This window comes from Solanum stenotomum, chromosome 5 (genome assembly GCF_019186545.1).
Source record: "Solanum stenotomum isolate F172 chromosome 5, ASM1918654v1, whole genome shotgun sequence".
NCBI classification, from domain to species: Eukaryota; Viridiplantae; Streptophyta; class Magnoliopsida; order Solanales; family Solanaceae; genus Solanum; species Solanum stenotomum.
In genome coordinates this window covers 22,303,615-22,324,051 of record NC_064286.1, presented here as the reverse complement: position 1 = coordinate 22,324,051, position 20,437 = coordinate 22,303,615, and the positions used below count along the sequence as shown (strand labels likewise).

The window sequence follows — 20,437 nt, the reverse complement described above, 5'->3', positions numbered from 1 at the left end:
CTGAAAGAAAGAAAGAGTTAATAGAATTGCTTAAGCAGTATGTTGACGTATTTGCTTGGTCTTATGATGACATGCCAGGATTAAGCACCGATATTGTCTCGCACAAATTACCGACTGATCCAACTTGTCTACCTTTTAAGCAAAAGACAAGAAAATTCAAGCCAGATTTGAGCTTAAGGATCAAGGAGGAGGTAACTAAGAAAATTGAGGCGAACATTGTAAGGGTCACAAATTACCCCACATGGTTAGCCAATACTGTGCCTGTGCCAAAAAAGGATGGAAAGATCAGAATATGTGTGGACTATCGAGATCTCAATAGGGCCAGTCCTAAGGATGATTTCCCTCTTCCAAATATTCATATACTCATCGATAATTGTGCAAAACATGAGTTACAATCATTTGTCGATTGCGTTGCGGGATATCACCAAATCCTGATGGATGAAGATGATGCAGAGAAGACAACGTTTATCACTCCATGAGGAGTGTATTGCTAGAGAGTAATGCCATTTGGTCTCAAAAATGCCGGTTCAACCTACATGAGGGCCATGACTACCCTGTTTCACGATATGATCCACAAGGAAATTGAAGTGTACGTGAATGATGTCGTTATCAAATCCAAAAGAAGTTCAGACCACCTGGATGACTTACGAAAGTTCTTCGAAAGGTTGCATAAGTATAATCTGAAATTGAATCCAGCAAGGTGTGCATTTGGAGTACCCGCGGGAAAACTATTGGGATTCATCGTTAGTAGGAAAGGCATAGAGTTGGATCCATCAAAAATAAAGGCAATCCAAGAGCTACCTCCACCCAAGACCAAGAAAGACGTGATGAGTTTCTTGGGAAGACTGAATTACATCAGTCGGTTCATAGCTCAATCTACAATGATCTGCGAACCCATATTCAAGTTACTGAAAAAGGATGCTGCCACAAAATGGACAGAGGAATGCCAAAGGGCTTCGATAGAATCAAAGAATACTTGTCCAACCCACCAGTATTGGTACCACCAGAGCCTGGAAAGCCATTGTTATTGTATCTATCTATCATGGATAATGCATTTGGATGTGTATTGGGGCAGCATGATGTGACAGGTAGAAGAGAGCAAGCTATTTACTATTTGAGCAAGAAGTTCACACCATACGAGGCAAGATACATATTGTTGGAACGAACATGTTGTGCTTTGACTTGGATTGCGAAAAAATTTAGGCATTACATGTCTGCATACACTACGTACTTGATCTCAAGAATGGATCCACTAAAGTACATCTTTCAGAAGCCCATGCCTACGGGCAAACTTGCGAAATGGAAAATTTTGTTGAGTGAGTTTGATATTGTGTATGTGACACAGAAGGCTATCAAAGGACAAGCCCTGGATGATCACCTCGCAGAAAACCCGGTGGACCAGGATTACAAGCCACTCACGACCTACTTCCCTGATGAAGAGGTTTTGTTTGTAGGAGAAGACATATCAGAGTCATATGATGGATGGAGAATATTCTTTGATGGAGCATCAAACTCTATTGGAGTTGGAATAGGAGCAGTCCTAATTTTGGAAACAGGTCAGTATTACCCGATCTCAGCAAAGATCAGGTTCTATTGTACCAACAACATGGCGGAATATGAAGCTTGTATTCTTGGACTCAGGATGGCCATCGACATGAATATCAAAGAACTCTTGGTGATAGGAGATTCCGACCTATTGGTTCACCAGGTGCAAGGAGAATGAACCACTAAGAATGTCAAGATCCTGCCTTATCTGCATTACATTAAAGAGTTCAGTAGGAGATTCACAAGGATTGAGTTCAAGCATGTCCCTCGAGCTCAAAATGAGTGCTTTGGCAACATTGTCCTCGATGATTCAACACCCAGATAAGAATTACATCGACCTTATCGATATAGAGATACATGATCAACATGCATATTGTTTTCATGTAGATGAGGAACTGGATGGAAAGCCCTGGTACTATGACATCAGAAGATTGATAGAAGCACGAGAATATCCTGAAAATTCCACAAGCAACTAGAAGCGGACTTTGAGGAGGATGGCCAATCATTTCTTTCCTAACGGAGAAATTTTATATAGGAAAACTTCAGATTTAGGATTGCTGAGGTGCGTCGACGCCGCAAAAGCAACAAGGCTTTTGGAAGAAATACATGCAGGAACATGTGGAGCTCACATGAATGGGTTCACTTTGGCAAAGAAGATTCTAAGAGCCGAATATTTTTGGATGACCATGGAGAGAGATAGCATCCGGTATGTGCAAAAGTGTCATCAGTGTTAAGTGCATGGAGATTTTATACGGGTTCCACTGAATGAGCTCAATGTGATGGGTTCCCCTTGGCCATTTGCCGCTTGGGGCATGGATGTTATTGGACCCATAGAGCCTCCCGCGTCAAATGGACATCGTTTCATCCTGGTGGCTATCAATTATTTCACGAAATGGGTCGAAGCTTCGACATACAAGGCAGTAACAAAGAAGGTAGTGGCAGACTTTGTTCGCAATAACATAGTTTGTTGGTTTGGAATTCCGGAATCAATCATAATAGAAAATGCAACCAACCTCAACAGCGATCTTATGAAGGAAACTTGTGAAAGGTTCAAGATTGCTCATCGAAATTCCACAGTCTACCGGCCACAGATGAATGGAGCAGTTGAGGCTGCAAATAAGAATATCAAGAAGATTTTAAGGAAGATAGTAGACAGTCATAGGTAATGGCATGAGAAGCTACCATATGCTTTGCTCAGTTATCGCACCACAATCAGAACATCAACTGGGGCAACTCCTTATATGTTGGTTTATGGTTCAGAAGCAGTAATACCTGCTGAGGTGGAAATACCATCTTTAAGGATTATCCAAGAGGTTGGTCTCGATGATGCAGAATGGATACGTAGCAGGCATGAACAATTGATACTCATCGATGAAAAAAGGATGGACACGGTTTGTTATGGCCAACTCTATCAGAACAGAATGACCAAAGCCTTCAACAAAAAAGTCAGACCTCGACAGTTCACACCGGGGCAGTTAGTATTGAAGAAGATCTTTCCTCAACAAGGAGAAGCCAAAAGGAAATTTGCACCAAATTGGCAAGGACCCTACATGGTTCATAGAGTGCTCTCAGGAGGAGTGGTAATTTTAGCAGAAATGGAAGGCAGAGTAAGCACAAAGACAATCAATTCAGACGCCATCAAGAAATACTACATCTGAAGACCTCAAGATTAGCGCTTATTTTGTGTACTTTTGCATTATTCAATGTAACAGAACTACATCTAGACCTGATTTACCACGGCGGGGTACGTAGGCAACCCACATCGGATCCGGTCTCTCTTGGAAAACCCAAAATCATCATTTCCATGTATTTTGAACTATCCTGACCTGATTCCGCTTGGATCGGTCATTGAATTTTATATTTTTCACTTTCCTTTTGGAATCTGAACTACGTCCTGACCTGATTCTGCTTGGATACGTAGGCAGCCTGAGTCAGGCCCGGTCATTGCATTTCATATTTTTCACTTTCCTCTTGTATTCGAACTACGTTACGACCTGATTTCACTTGGATACATAGGCAGCTTGAGTCAAGCTCGGTCATTGCATTACATACTTCTATTTCTCCTACTTGTAACCGAACTACGTTACGATCTGATACCTATCTTGGGGATACGTAGGCAGCTTGAGTCAGGCTCGATTGATGCATTGCATAATTTTTTTTATTTTTTTTTATTTTTTATTTTTTTCTCTCTCTTTACTTACCCTTAGGAAACACTTCCTCATAGTTAGCGTAACCTCAGAATGTTGAAGAATATTAATCGTCGCAGTGTCTGCAAAAGAGCTAGGAAAGATTCATCAGAAGGGTAAAAGCTACAGGAGGACTACGTTGGATATAGTCAACAAAATGGAAAGCTCGATGGACCTCGAAACATGTCATAATCTAAAAACTCTAGAGAATTACAATCTATACATATATATATATATACATATATATATATATATATATATACACACACATAATATACGTAATATACTTATTTTCTAGAAAAACAAGCTAATTCTTATCAAAAATATTTTTTCCACTCATCCGCCTACCAAGTCTCTAGGTTAAGAAACTATGTGCGGTACTGACGAGGTGTCGAAGGATTCTAGTGACAAGGTTTCAGTCCGCGAGTCGATACAAATCAACACCCCCTCCCAAACTAAAAAATTTCTTTGAGTGCAGGAACACTTTAATCAAGAAAATAACATCAAGTCTCAGGGGAGGACCAGAAACGCCATTTGACTTCTCATAATCATGAGACAAAATACTCTTTCTCTACTTCATTTCCTGGAAATACTTAAACTTGCATCTCATGACTAAAATATATTTTGTTTAAATCTTTGCAGCAACGCTCAAGATCTAGATCAAGTGCCAAAGAAAGAGGATCCTCGTAGGAAAATAGGATAGTTGGCTTTCTTTCAAAATAACTCCACCAACTAGAGCTTGTAATCTGACCTCATCAACAACTCCGCCAATCGGAGACCATCGTCTGACAGCGCCAAACTCCACAAGTCTGGGGTTGTACATAGCAAATGTCACTCAAACTCCACCGATCGGAGGCTACACATAGCAAACATTGTCAAACTCCGCCAATCGAAGGCTACACATAGCAAACATTGTCAAACTCCGCCAACCGGAGGCTGTACATAGCAAACATTGTCAAACTCCGCCAATCGGAGGTTGTACATAGCAAATGTCATCAAACTTCGCCAACCGGAGGCTGTACACAGCAAAGATCAATCGAATTCCGCCAATCAGAGCCTGTATATAAGCAAAGAAGCAACACTCCGTCAATCGGAGACTAACATTGTAGCGACGTCATCGAGGCTCCACCGACCGGGGGCATGCAAGCATAGCGATGCTGTCATACGCTGACAATAATATTTTACATTACAAGTTTTACACAGTCGGATCCAGGCTTTTACATTACCACAGCCCCGCCAGCCGGAGGCTTTACATTACTAGTTTTACACAGCCGGATACAGGCTTTTACATTACAACAGCCCCGCCAATCGGAGGCTTTACATTACAATCTTTACACAGCCGGATACAGGCTTTTACATTACAACAGCCCCGCCAGTCGGAGGCTTTGCATTACAAGCTTTACACAGCCAGATACAGGCTTTTACATTACAACATCCCCGCCAGTCGGAGGCTTTACATTACAAGTTTTACACAACCAGATGCAGGCTTTTACATTACAACAGCACCGCCAGTCGAGGGCCTCTACATTACAAGTTACTTTACCCACATCACACTCACAACACAAAAAGAGACGTCAACAGTCGTCTGAACATCTACACTCTACTCTTTACATTACTATTCAATTTATAATTTTTGAACCGCAACAGGTGCTTTTCACCCTTTTACATGTTTTGCAGGGCAAAGCATTAAAACTAGGAATTCCCTCTAAGCAGCAAACTAGGGCAAGTTAGTGCAATGTCAAGCATCACTAGCTACGTCACGGATTCACTTTCAAAACTCAACTCAACTCGATTTTCAGAAGTTCAGATTTAAATTTCACTTATAGCTCTTCCATGTCTCAGTTCATTGTAACTCGACAGTGGGGCACCCTTTGAAAATTCATCTATCTACCATGAGTCTTCAATAGAAATTGTTATGGAGCATTTCTCATTCAAGTCTCTTTAGAACTGTATCTCATCCCTCTATTCGTGCTAATCTCTTCATACCTCACCATCGAAAGATTTCAGTATTATCATAATTCAATACTGGGGCAAATTTTTTTTATAAAATTTGCTATGTTCTCGAACTACATGTGGCCTGATTTCTCATTGAACTTAAGATATGTAGGCAGCTCGGAAGCCAGAGTTCGGTCATAACTGCATAAGCATCCTTGCCAAGTTATTGCTCAAAGTTTTTTTTGGTGGGTCGCCTAAAATTGGATTGTGTCAATATTTCTTTGCCCACATCTTCTTTACTCTCTTCCATGGACAAAGAAAGGGGCAAGCAGTTGACACCCAATTTTGGCTCTCCACATTTAACTATAATAATAATTATAATAATAATAATAAAATATATATGTTATGAAATTTTTATAGGAATACAAAAAAAGATTTTTAATTATTTATTTGACTTGATAAATTTATTTCATAAATGTTATTTCTTATAAAGATTAAATATATTATATATATCTTACTACTTACCCTCTCATTTTTAAAAAAAATAAAAATAAATGTTGTTCTTAAGAATTGAATCTATTTTTTGTTCAAATATAATTCCTTTGTCGCAATAGATATTTTGCGTACATTGTTCAAAATTAGAAAGCTTAATTAATTAATGAGTTACTAATTTATCTTAATTTAATTTTAAGAGTGACTAATTTTATCAAATAAGCTAGTCTTGCAAAATAATTATTTTTAATTTAATAAATTATGACTATTTCATAAAGAAGTAGTTAAAATTTAAATGATTTTTATTTGAGCAATTTTGGCAATCCAAGTCTCCTTAAACTGGTCAATTCGTGTATGCCATGTAGGCGAGCACATGGATTGTGCTTCTTTAGCTAAAATCTTGACCCTACAATCTAATCTAACGGCCTTAATTAATCTACCCTCTTACTAATATATATATATATATATATATATATAGAATTATTTTTTTAAAACTCTTTATTTTTCTCAACCATCCGATCGAATGATCGAACGACCCAAATTAAAACCCAAATTATTATTATTATTATTATTATTATTATTATTATTATTATTATTTTTCATCTTTCCCAAATAGTACAACCCATCAACCACACTTTTCTTTTTCCCATAACTTTCTCCTTCCCCATACATTTTCTCTTCCCAAAAATCGCCCCTTTCCCATCAAACTCTTTTCCTCTCCTCTCCCATCAATCTCTCTCTCCTCTTCCATTGTTTCTGCCTACAGTCCACCGAAAAATGGCAATTTCTGATGGTCTTCAATATATCTCCCCATGCCGTCCATCAATCATATCCTCCTCATGTCAACTTTACATCTCTTCCATCATCTTCTCTGAACCACAGCAGGCCTGAAAAGCCACACTACCGCCGCTGCTACGATTGAAAAGGTGAAGAACGTGAAGGACCATCGGATTTGGGATCGTTATCCCCTTAATCCGATGGTTGTAAGATTGGAAGCCTCCTCCAAATACGACTATAAAATCGGTCCTTTGGTTCTCATTCGGGGGGATGGAAGAACAATCTAACAACATTCAAAAAATAATAATTGGGAATCGAAAAACGAACGGAAAAAGAGAGATAGAGCACACTTCAAGCATTAGGTTTCAGAAAATTTGATCTTCTTTCATCTTTCTGTTATCGATTTTTGAATTCGAGTTCGAGAGTAAGTTTGAAGTTTGAATCTCTTAACGTCAAAGCCCCTGTTTGTTGCTCGATCAATGGTACGACTTTCGTTAATCTCTTTACTTTATTTTGTCTTAATGTAATTTTTTGAACATTGTTGAAAAAAATGTAATAGGGCAACCATTAACAGATTTTACTGAGACATCTGTGATAAAAAAAAATGAAGAAAGGTTAAGTTTTAATCATGTTTGTATCGGTATATGGATGCTCCATAATTAACGTTAATGTGTTTATCATATTCGAAAACCTGATAAAAATAGGAGAAGAAGACTGTTAGTTTGATATTATATGAACTTATTGGAGAAATGATGTTTCTTCATCTTGATTTGAGACCCCTCCATGTGTCTCATCTTCTCGAGTTAGAAGTGAATATACATGTTATAGATGAATTTCTTAAGTTCAGTGGCTGTCCCAAAGAGCTTATTTATCTGTTCAAATAGTTAAGTTTTTTTTTTCTATATATACATTATTTTGATCTCTATGAAAGATTTGGTACGATTCAAATGAGTTCTCCAGTAACTCTGTTTTTTTTTGTATCGTGAGCTGCTGGGAATTTATTTTGTCAAACTATCCAGTGTTATATCAACTTTTGGTTTAGTTGGTCCTTTTCGTATACAGAGAATCAAAGTATAGTTTTTATATTATTATTGAAATGATTGGAAAGGCTGTTTAATTCTCATGTTCTCTTCCAAAAGTACATTTATCTTATTAACATAATAGACTACATATGAGTTATATAGTTAAAGATGACTGGCCTATTTTTGTTACCGTGATTAGCTCGATAAGCGTTAAGTAAATTATGTAGTGTAAAGAATATATTTTGCTCATTCTTAACAGGTCATCCCTATAACTACATAGAGTTACACTTACGTCTTGGTAATAATCGAATTTCATTATCTCTCCCAAATAATGAAAGAAGAAACTTTTACATGTTAAAATATTATTTTAGCTAAGTCTTTGATATTCTTGTTTAAGAGAGTATGTTCATATTTGTCTGCCTACTTACATAAATGTACCCTTGAATCAGTTACTAATCTTTATCTCCTTTTCTTTGTTATGTTTCATGTACAATCGGAGGGCTGGAGTTTCTACTTTGGAACTCGTTATTGGCCTAAAATATTAGGCCAACAACAATTAGGATCATCACAACACTCGGAGTCTCGCAAATTAGGAGTCTAATATTTCTTAGCCTTCCTCTTTTCGAGTCTTAATTATATTGTTTGGATATATTGGCTAACCTTTACTCTTTAAGTTTTGATACATTGCTTGTCCTTTTTTTTATTTTTGAAAGATTATTCATGTGAGTCAATATTTGGGCCAAAATAGAAATATATAAAGGCTAAAATAATATTCATTTAGCCCTGCTCATCGCTTAGGACTGTTAAATATTTTGAAACTAGTTTAAAGGCTTGAATAATTACATTTAGAAATTAATTTAAGGCTAAGATATTTACCCTTTAGAAATACCTATTTTTAAGAAAACAAGTAAGAAAGTAGGCCTATATATTTTTAACAAGAAATAAACATAACTATAGAATGAGTCCTAATAGCTAGGCCTATATTTTTATACTCTTTACATCACCCCCTTGTGAAATGTATTGACTATTCTTATTTTTGAATCAAACATTGCTAAAAACATTTCACTCTTGTAACACACTATTTCAAATTTTAGATATGCCAACAGGTTCGGAATACAAGGAATATACATGTACCTGTCATACACATAAAGGTATATATTCTATCTTTTCTCTACATAATCAATTATATTTTTTATCTACTATCCCGAATGTTAATTATTTATTTTTATAAATTTATTCCTACACTTTACACATATTATTTTACTAAATCTAATCTATCGTTAACTTATCCTTACATGTAAATAAAATAATAAACCTTCACATGTTTTAAACAACTTATATATATATATATATATATATACTACACTTTATAATAGATATATTTAAGATCACAAACCTTTATATAATCTTAACATCTAGTATCATTTATTTTTATTTTATTTTTAAAAAAAAAACTCCATTCTATATATTCTCATTCAAATTACACATCATATATTACTATGTATTTACACCCAACTACTATCTTATTTTTATTTCACGTCTTAATAAGACGGCCGATTTTTGCAAATTCAACATCTATGTATTTTTAGGATGAGTTTATTATGATACAACTATTCTTTTTACATATGAATTTACTATACATTTAAGTACATTTATTTATTTATTTATTTTTACAATATGATAAAATACTACTATTAAATCTATTTTTAAGACACATATATGTCGTACCTTGTATTTTACTCTTTTCCTAAACTAACCAATTAACTTATCATTGATTTGTAAAGCAAATAAATAAACAAGTTTTTCTAATCATATTTTCCTAAATTGAGTTTAAGGACTATCTTCGGATAGGCTCTGAGGGGTGCTTAACACCTTCCCCTAGAGTAGCTAAAATCCTTACTCAGAATCTCACTGGTTTCGCAAATCTAAACAGAGTTTAAATTTACACATATAAAAAATGGTTTTCCTAATATTTTCCTTAAAATTTAGGTGGCGACTCTAAAACAAACAAAACATTTTTTTCCAAAACCAAAGTGTCAGTCATAATTACGTTGTGAACTATTTCGGCCGGTTCGAAATAGGGTGCGACAGAGATGACCTCAATTGGAAGTTTTGACTACTTTGTTGAGTCTAGTAAGTTGAATTTGGTGGGGTTTCATAGTTTATTTACACGCATGAGGTTTCGAACGAATTCTGAGCACCCCATCAGTGATTTTGTCATAGACTAAAACCGCTGATATGCATCAACTTGTGTAGGACCATTTTATCCTTCGCATTCACAAGGCCCTTGGACCTATTTGCGAAGGCCAGGTTTCTTGGTTCACGAGGCTTGGCCATCTTCGTGAAGGCTGGTTTGGTTAACCCTTCATGTTTGCGAGCCTCTTGCCGCAATCGTGGTACCCTGAATTTTTACCCTCCACATTCGTATGGCCTTCATTGCATTCGCGTAGACCATTTTTTTGGAACTACTCGATCACGGGCCCTCCAGGTTGCAATCGCGATGGGTCATGTTGTCTAGTCTTTTAAAGAAAGGCTAGACCTCCAATTAACTTTGAATTTAAATATTCAAACTTGAATTGTGGGAGTTTTGGAAGTCTGATTGAGGTGATTCAAAGCCTGAAGTGATTAGGGAGCTTAGGGCTACACGCCAGTATTCAGGGAGTGTTGGAGATCATCTATTTGAGGTAAATTCCGCCCAGAAGAGGATTTTTTTCTCTCTTTAATCCCCTTTTATTGATGAAAATTATGCATGCGTTGGTTGTGGGATATTTCGAGCCCCTAATTCTGTTCTGGTTTGGGATACAAGTTCAGGAATCTAATTAGAACCTTTTAACGAAGTTAATTTTGAAATTTTTGGCATGGGTCCTACATTTTTTGTTGTGACTCCAATTTGGGTTTGTCTTTGTTTTATGTATTTTTGGTATCTAAATAACCGTATTAACATTGTGATTCTATTTTTGATAGCGTTGGAGTATTTGGAGGCCATTCGGAAAGGAAAAGCTCTAGAATAGAGTTTTGAAGCGTGTGCGGTGTAGCTTAATTTAGGATATGCCTTCCCTTTCCTTAGATTAAGTTTGGTCATGTAAATGTACATTTATTTGTGTGAATTTGGGGTGATACCTAATTGATCATGCTTAATTCCTTAAAATGCATGTTTTAGCTGCTTATCTGGTTTTTCGGGATTGATTGCATGTTGGTTGTATTGCTTGTGACCATCTTTACCTTATGGTGTTCTTTAGTTGTTGTTGTTGATTGATTTGAGCATGTGTGTCCTTAGTCTAGGATTAGACTAGTGATTGACATAGACTTGCGTATATTGGAACTGATGGGCCTTAAAATATCTCTAGCGTCGTTTTGAACGACTTAGCTCTTTGTATACTGATGTCGTAGACTTGAGTCTAATAGAATGATGCTTAGATTACGTGATGACTCAGCTTTGTTGACCTTTTATCCATTGCCCCCTTTTTCTACGACCTGTGGTTTATGGTTGAGATGTTGGGCTTCGTTTGGTGACTTGGGATTGTTGGTTCGGGATTGGAGTATTATTTAGATTACTTGGGAGAGGACGTCGTTCCCACAATGGTAGTAATGATGATTTCACATGGGATTATCTGGTAGCTCTTATTGTCACGACTCAAAAATGTAAGCGATTGCACTCGTCTTATCACACCAAGATAAGTCAACCTAAAACTCAAATAATAACGACAAATATGGAAATAACACAACAATAAAAGTCTAACACCATAAAATAATCCAAAAACCGTATTCAACCAAGTAAAATCCCTCAAAGTCTGATTGTCATGTGTATAAGGCTCTAATGTAGTACAATAGAATGAGGAAAAATACAAGTCTCATTGTCACTATTTCTTGAGCAGAACAAGAACATAACAAAGGAACAAGAGGGTCCTCTGAGATAATAAACAACTATCTCTCAAGTCTCCACAGTAAAGCCTTGGAAAAAGGTATAAAGGAAGGATAATCACGAAGATTAAGGTTTGTAACCTACACAAGTGTAGAAGCAAGGGATAAGCACCAAACAACACGGTACTCAACAAGTACACAACTCACTCAAAGTAAAGTATTATTGAACACAAGTACTCTAAACCTCTACACTACAACCTGCAATAGTCAAACAACCCAACCTAAATAGTTCTCACTCCACATGATGAATCACATAAGGAACAATTCAAATTGCACTTTAACACAAATAGTCAAACATCACAATACTCCAGAAATCATAGTTCTTAATAATATGGTTTTTACGATTGACATGTACGGACCGTAGGAAGACCTACTATTAGTACATGGATTCTGTCAAAAGTTGGTCCAAAATAATAGTTTTTATACCTATCTACATGTTACACCCCCTAAGACTAGAAGACTAAGCTAGAGCCTAAAGTGTAAACTAGTAGTCTAATTGAGCTTTAATGTAAAGCTAAGAATCGTAAAATAACCTCCGGTGCTTAAAATAAGTGTTTTTGGGTGTAGACGCCAAGGTACGACCCCCCAAGGACCAACCAAGGGTCCTTGAGGAGGACCAAGAGGCTGCCCAAAAAGCTGTCAAAAACAGCTTGACCTACAGATGGGCACCCACGATCCGTAGGTGGACCCATGCCCCGTAGGTGGGTGTCGTGGGTCGAGGCTGGACCTCCCATGTTCCTCCTAAGTTCCAGTAACCATCCATGAATGAAAAGCATGGCTCGTGGACCCACCCACGGTTCGTGGGTGGGGTTTCGTGAGTGAGGATTGAAATGGTCATTTAGTTTTTAAGTTAGAGTTAAGGGAGGGGCTTAGGGTTAATTAACTAACTAAGTAAGGTCGTTTATTATTAATTAGGACACCTATAAATACTTGATTGGACCCCTAAACTAAACAAACTAACTCATTCTCACAAGACCCAAATCAAATTCCCAAATACTCTCCCCTCCAATATTTCTCTCACTAGAAACCACCATTGAAGAAGAAGAAGAACTAGAAGACTAAGGCTCAAGAACTCATCTTTACTCTCCAATTTCGTGAAAGATCTCCAATCAAGGTATGGTAGTCTTGATTTGTGGATAGTTTCCTTCCATAAAGCCCTTCAAAACTCAATTTCTCAAAGTTGAAATTCTCCAAAACCTAGGGTTTTCAATCTATGGAATGGATTCACTTTCAAAACGATTTTAATGTGTTTATTGTCTTATATTATGATTAATTTGATGAATTATTACTATTTTTAGGATGAATTACCTATGAATCCATGAATTCCCCTATTTTGTCAAATTGGATCTCAAAGTGTGGGTGATGATTGATGTGGGTGAATTGTGATCAAATTATGCATGTAGTAGTTAATCTAATTGAAATATGTGAATATCCATGTATATAATAGTGATGCAAGATGTGAATAATGAGTTGTGATCTAGGGTTCTTGAAGGGAAATGAATGAAGAACCTATACATGACTATGAGATTTATGTAAATGTTTTGTGATTTCACTGAAAGTAATGTGATCATGTCTAGAATGCAATTGTGTTATTATTGAAAGGTTATTCTCAATTTAATACTTATGAATGATGATGATATATGTGAAAGGCTATTCTCACATACACACACTCATGAATGAAGAATGAATGAAGTTTCTAAGATTATTTTAATGATGATGTGTTGATTGAAAGGCTATTCGCAATTGTACACTAATAAATGATAATGACATGTTGTGAAAAGACTTTCTCACAATATGGGGATTCTTAGTTGAAAGGTTATTCTCATCTTTGAATCTATGAGCTATCTAATGAATGAATTTTGGGTTTGAAGTGGATACTCAATCATGAGTTGAGGCGGGGTATCTAGTAGCAATCTCTTATCCCATAATAATGAACGAAAGTAATGAATGTCAAGTACTTTGTGGGGAATAATGCTAAGCATTGAATGGATAGCGATATGAAATGGAAGCTCTCACATGAGTTAAGGCGGGGTTTCTAGTAGCAATCTCTTGAGATGGATGCCCTCACGTGAGTTGAGTCGGGGTATCTAGTAGCAATCTCTATATCCCATAACTATGTCCCCACATAGGTTATTAGCTAGTGGATCCATCTAAGCTAAATGTTAACGTTCCTACCTTAGTCAAGTAGGAATCCCTTATTTGGTGTGGGTAACATCGGGATTCCATGATTTGCTCACATGGTCTATGTCGGTTAAGGCTTACCCCCACAAAGAATGATAATGAACTATGGCTTCTCAAGAATGCACTACTTAGTGTGGGTGGGGGTATGAAACTTCATATATGCATTGCACAAGTAGGCTTTGAGAATAATCATGGTGTGTTCCTTTATGTATAATGCTTTATGATCAAGGATATTAGTTAGGTACTATGGTTACTCAAGAAGTTATATGAAGTGTGGGTGGTAGTATGGGATGCCATCTATGCATTGCACGAGTAGGCTTTGAGAGTGGCTATGGTGTGATTCTCTAATGTCTTAATGTCTAATGAAAATAAAGTGCTTATAATGATGTTAATGAAAATGTTGACTTAAAGGTTTAATGAAATGATGAATGCTTATCTTGGAAATGTTATTATGAGTTGCTTTCCTTGTCACGCCTTATTGAATGTGAATGCACCTTGTCTATGATTATTGACTAGAGATGAGAAAGAAGAATGGTAAGTATGTTATGGTGGCCTTAAAGTAGTACTTAGTATGTGTGGTAGTATGTGATGCCATTCATACATTGCACAAGTATAGCTTAGGGTTGTCTTAGATGATGGTTCTAATGTGTTATAATGACTTGTATGTTGAATATGTTTATGTCATATATGTTTTTACTAAAAGTTCATGATGTTTCTCAAACTTGGCATATAGTATGGTTTTCAACCAAAATGTCATTTTTAAGCATGATTGTTGCATGGCTATCATACTTAGTACATTTTTGTGTGCTAACCCATATTTCTTCTATTTTTACTACAAAGTGTAGGTTCCAACATTTGAGGTGATTCCTTCTAGTTCAAACTTGGGTTGACTATTCACTAAGGCTTGTGGTATGTCCTTATGGATCCGAGGAGAAGTGCTATGTTTTGTTTCATGTCTTTCATTGTATTAGACACTTTTTAGACTTCCTATTGTAAGGGTTGTGACCCTATTTTGAGACTTCGATTGTAGTAGATGGCCATGTGAGACTATGTCTAGACTTCTGCTGTTTTAAATAAAGTTTTCGATTGTATGGATTAAAAGTTTTAAATTTCGTACCATTTTTCATATGTCTTATGTTATGAATGCTATGAGGCTTTTAGGAGTCTTGTATGTTGTGTCACATCCGGAGTGTAGGCTCGGGTCGTGACACTACGGCTGGACAGTACGGTCTGTAAGAAACCGTAGGTGAGGCTTGAAAGTTATTTTTAAAGGACTTTTAAGTCTTTTCCAATGATTTAACCTAAAACTATGTCATTTTACCTACTACCCTAAGCCCTATATAAACGCTTTAAGCCAAAAAATTACCCATTTCAACTCATTCTCCTAAACTCTCTAAAACTTAAATAAACTCATCCTCCCAATTATCTCAAGTCTAAGGAAGAAGAAGAGTTAGGACTCCATTAAAGTCTCTAAATTCTACATTTTCTTGGGCTTAAAGGATCAAGGTGTGTGTGTATTCACCCATGGAGTCCTTTCCTTCATGGAGTCCCTAAGTTATTGTAAATGAATTGATGATGCTTTGAAAGGAAAGTATTGTAAATGAATTGATGATGCTTTGAAAGGAAAGTATTGTAAATGAATTTATGATGCTTTGAAAGGAAAGTATTGATATTATTGTGAAATGATTTCTCACTTACTATGATGATCATGATTGTGAAAGGTATTTCTCACAGATGAATTCACATTGGTGAAATGTTTTTTCATCTATGTTGGGTTATGTTTAAGGAGTTATTCTATGTTTTGATCCTAAAAGTTGTGGATTGGTATTGATCATTGCCTTTTCAATGTTAAAATGATATTTGTCTTTTATCCGTTCCATTGGGATTTAGACTTGGCACCGAGAAGGCTTTGATATGGAGGCTCAAATAGGGTAGTCTCTAGTAGCAACCTCTAGTCCCAAACTATGTGTCCCCGTAGGATTGTCTTAAATGACCTATCTAGTGGATCCACTTTAGCAACTGATGATATGTACATATTCTACCTTGGTAAGTAGTTTCCCTTTCTTTCGGTACGAGGGATATACCGAATTCCACGATATAGTTCTCATGATCATATTGTCGATTAAAGCTAATATCCCACAAAATGAATATGTTTTCTTCAAAAAGTTTCTTATGTCCTTTATGCTAATATACTTGACCACGCTTTCATGATTTTGATGTCATCTATTCTTTAAAGCTTTTAAATGTCCCATTATGATCATGCCTACTCATTTTAAGTTACTGATATGGTCATGCATATGTTTATACATATTGCCTTATACTAAGTACATTCCATGTAATAATGCATATTTGTGCCTATATTATTTCACTAATGTAAGGTCTGACGCTTCTACTCCCCATGTTTGTGGCTAGTTGATTCTTTTGGGCTTTTGAAGATTGGTGAGTCCTCATGATCCGAGGGCCAAGAGTCTTTGATTGCTTTCATGTCATTTACATTTTCCAGCTTTGTATGTGATGTATGAGCTATGTCCGAATCATTTTCCTCATTGAAGTAATAGGTGTCTTTGAGACTTATGTTAAACTTCAACTTTTGTCAAACTCTTTTGTATGAAATGCTACCATTTAAACTCTTTTGTTTCTCTTATCTTGTATGATGTATGCTAAGTGTCTTGTGTAGGGCCTCTCGGGGTCTTATACACCATTTCACGTCTAGGGTGTACTTTGGGTCGTGAAAACCTTGGTATTTTAGAGCACAAGGTTTAAAAAGGTCCTAGGATGTCTCATAAGCCACGTAGAGTAGAGTATTGTTTGTTAGTGTGAAGCGCCCCACTTCTATGAATAAGAGGCAATAAGATGTTTAGGAAATTCCAATTCTTTCATCATTCTAAAGTCGTGTGATAGAGTTAAAATTTATATGTCTCTCTCCTAATCCCTATCGGATGCTTTTTAGGATATGTCCCCTCAAAGAGCATACGTTAGAAGGAATGCGGGTGAGAATGTGGAATAAAAAGCTCCTCAAGAAGCTCCACAAGTTCCGGCTAATCCTTTGGCTGAACAAGTGACTAATGTAGAGTTTAGGGCTTCTTTTCAAGTATTGGCTCAGGCCATGATGGCCTGAGCCAATAGGGATGTTATGGTCCCCTGAACCAAAGTGTGGGTACAACGACAACTAGAGCGAAGGACTTCACTAGGATGAATCTTCTGGAGTTTCATAGTTCCAAGGTTGAGGAAGATCCTCAAGAGTTCATTGATGAGGTATACAAGGTGTTGATGATCATAGGAGTGACGCTAGTGGAAAAGGCAAAATTTTCCGCTTATCAACTTAAGAGTATTGCTCAAGTTTGGTTCAACCAATGGAAGGACGAGAGAGCGGTTGATATGGGGCCACTTGATTGGGAAAAGTTTACGGGTGCTTTCCTTGAGAGATTCTTTCCCCTTGAGATGGATGAGGCGAAGGTACTTGAATTAATTAACCTTCGTCAAAGAAATATGAGTGTGAAATAGTATGCCTTGAAGTTCACACAATCGTCTAGGTACTATGGTTGCTGACTCTAGGGAAAAGATGAGCAAGTTCGTCTCAGGTGTGTCTGAAATGTTGGTTAAGGAATGTCGTACCACCATACTCATTAAAGAAATTGACATTTTTCGTCTAATGATTCATGCTCAACAAATCGAAGAGGATAAACTTAAGAAAAAGTCTAGGGAGGCAAAGAGGGCAAGGACCGGGGATGATGACTTTTCACATTCAAGGTCCGATGGACTTGATTTAAGTCATATAATTTTGACTTAAATATTAATCCGACTTTATTAACCAATAATTTGTCTTGGCCAATGTATCATGAATTTAAGATTTAATCCAAATTTAATATGAATTTATCAATAAAACTTCACTATCTACAACTACTTTTAATTTTTAAGTTTTTAAAATTATTAATTTAATCCCTTTTATTAACATTATAAAAATTAGAAATCTAAAAAAAAAAAGGGCGCACTTGTCTTCTTTTTTTTTTAATTGAAAACTTGGAAAACATTCTTAGCTTATTTCCNNCCCCCCCCCCCCCCCTTAGATGGTCAAAATTGTGGCCTTAATTAATTTCAATACTTGTTTGACAGCCTTTCCTCAATTTTTGTATAGGTATGGTTGGTTACCTTATCATCATCATCATCTCAATTCCAACACTTAGCTGGTAATGGCAACAACACACATCCATCATATGCAACCCAGCGTGATGAAGCCCTTTGACAAGTGTTATTTGGGTCGAAAAGTTCTATTTGGATCAAGAATCCAAACTTATCAAAACCCAGTATCAACCTTGAGGAGAAGAGTATTTGTTTGTAGGGTCTGGGATGCCCTAACAAGTGGTAACTCAATTGTGATGGCAATTCACAAAGGAATGCTTCTTTTTCGACAGGTCAGTCAAGAGTAGGATTTTTGTTACACATTTTTACTATAATGATTTGATTTGAAGGTTACGTTGTTCGTATAATGAAGGGCGATGTGTTAGGGTCTTTAGTGGTGTTTGACAAGGCAATTCAGCTTGATCCTCGCCAGAAAGCATGTGAGATTCTGAAATACCATTTTCAAGCAATATTATCGTGAACTCACCTCACATCTTTTACTTCATCAGATCTTTGGCAAAGGGGGTTGTCTCTATATTATCTTGATAGGTAATTGCATTATTATAGTTTGAACTCACTCCTCATTATATTGCCTTAAGCTTGTTATTTCTCGTTAGGTATGAGGAAGGTGAACATCAATTCCGTATAGATGTTACCCAAAACCCAAATGATACAGAGGAGTCAATATGGTGCTTTCTTTGTGAAGCTCAATTGTATGGAATTCATGAAGCAAGAAAAAGATATCTTGACGTAATTTACAAGTATCGCTATTATTTGAAATGCATAATGATTTGATCAAGCATCTTTCTATTGTATGCTTCCTTATAAAATTTAAGCATCTGAGTGCAGGTTGGTAGAGATCCATAGCCAGTCATGCGAGAAGCCTATAACATGTTTAAAGATGGTGGTGATTCAGAAAAGGTGTGGAATGTAGTTTATTTGTCGGAACAAAGAAATTCAATTCATATCAGTAGTTAATTGAAGTTGTTTTAATGGTAATTTTCAAATGAGGATGTTCTAGTGCTTTTCCCATTCTTTCTCAGATCATAGAGTACTACTAACTGAAGTAGGCAATATATTTTCTATTTCACTATCTTGTTCTTATACTTTGACTCAACTCCTCATTCATTCAATTATTAGAAGCAAATATGCTAACAACTGATACGCTCAAATTACACCTCCTTTCAGAAGCATAAGCGATCGTTATCAAGTAAAGAACCCAACTTGTAGGTTGAGATCGATCCCACGAGGAAAATGGTTTAGACTTTACTTTTAACCAACAATTATATTCGATTAGTTAAATTATTTCCAGAAACAGGTAATAAAAAAGGGGGTGAAAAGAGTGAAAAAAGCCTAGTGTAATGACAAGGAGGGCAGAAAGTCACTAAACAGTACCCAAATGTACCACACCTGATCCTGAGCCTACGTTACAAGCCAATAAAGTCCTATAGTGATCCTGGAGTCTAGTTTGAAGAGTCTGAGCAGTGAAAATAAGGGCAAGCTTATGGCAGTAAGCACTAACTGTAGTTGAAATCATTTCTGAGTGTGAGTGTTGAATAAATCCTTGTACCATGAATGAAATCAATTTTTTGCGAAAAGAGGATTTCGTTTGAAGTAAGGGCACTGGTTACATCATTGGAAAGTTGGTACCTGGGTGACAGTGAGAAGGTATCTGTTGTGTGTCAGTTGGTTGGTCTGTGTCATGATGTGATCCACATGAGTTGACTTGTCGAGTCTAAGAGAACGAATGTGCACCCGAACAATGAGGAGGTAGAGAGCCATGTGATTGCTTGAGTTATAAATGCTTGCTTCTATACAAGTGTCGTTTACAGTTCTAGTGCGTCGCTTGAGGACAAACAACGAATTTAAGTTGAGGGTGTTGATATACCGTGAGTTTACGGTATTTCTAATACATTTCACTTACAAGTTGTGTGTGTCTAGGGCCTTTTTATATTGATTTTTATGTGTTTTATCATGTTTTGCAGGAAAGGTGTTCAGGCGCGAAAGTTTAGAGACAGCTGAAGAAAATGCAGAAAAAGGCATCCACGGAGGTCATCTACGGACCGTAGGTCCATTCACGGTCCGTAGGTGATGACCGTAGATCAGCAGGCATAGTGTTGAAGACAAATCAGGGAAATCTGACCAAGTGTGGAACCACGGTGCCCATTGACGGTCCGTAGATTGATCTACGGACCGTACTGTTGATCCGTAGAGTGAGACTGCGAGGGTTCCAGTACCTGATTTTTGAAGATTCTAAGT

General features: G+C 36.7%; 3 protein-coding genes across 3 annotated transcripts in view; all 3 read left to right on the top strand.

The window, feature by feature from the left end:
• LOC125865077 (ferredoxin-1, chloroplastic) overlaps positions 1-20,437 on the top strand; it is a 791,835-nt gene that overhangs the window by 166,565 nt on the left and 604,833 nt on the right. The window lies entirely within an intron of this gene.
• On the top strand, positions 2,325-3,203 carry LOC125863784 (uncharacterized). The gene is made up of 2 exons (XM_049543788.1): positions 2,325-2,707; positions 2,762-3,203. Exons 1-2 carry the CDS (start codon positions 2,325-2,327, stop codon positions 3,201-3,203), a joined length of 825 nt encoding a protein of 274 aa, XP_049399745.1.
• LOC125865075 (uncharacterized) overlaps positions 18,250-20,437 on the top strand; it is a 6,766-nt gene continuing 4,578 nt past the window's right edge. Inside the window, 5 exon segments of the mRNA XM_049545249.1 lie at positions 18,250-18,471; positions 18,552-18,618; positions 18,688-18,727; positions 18,796-18,928; positions 19,028-19,098. Coding sequence (XP_049401206.1) covers positions 18,250-18,471; positions 18,552-18,618; positions 18,688-18,727; positions 18,796-18,928; positions 19,028-19,098 — 533 coding nt within the window.

Bases quoted from the DNA above. Each gene is read 5' to 3' on its own strand.
- LOC125863784 (XM_049543788.1), top strand. From the start codon at position 2,325: ATGGGTTCCCCTTGGCCATTTGCCGCTTGGGGCATGGATGTTATTGGA. The intron at 2,708-2,761 runs GTAATGGCATGA...CACCACAATCAG, and splicing joins AAGATAGTAGACAGTCATAG to AACATCAACTGGGGCAACTC.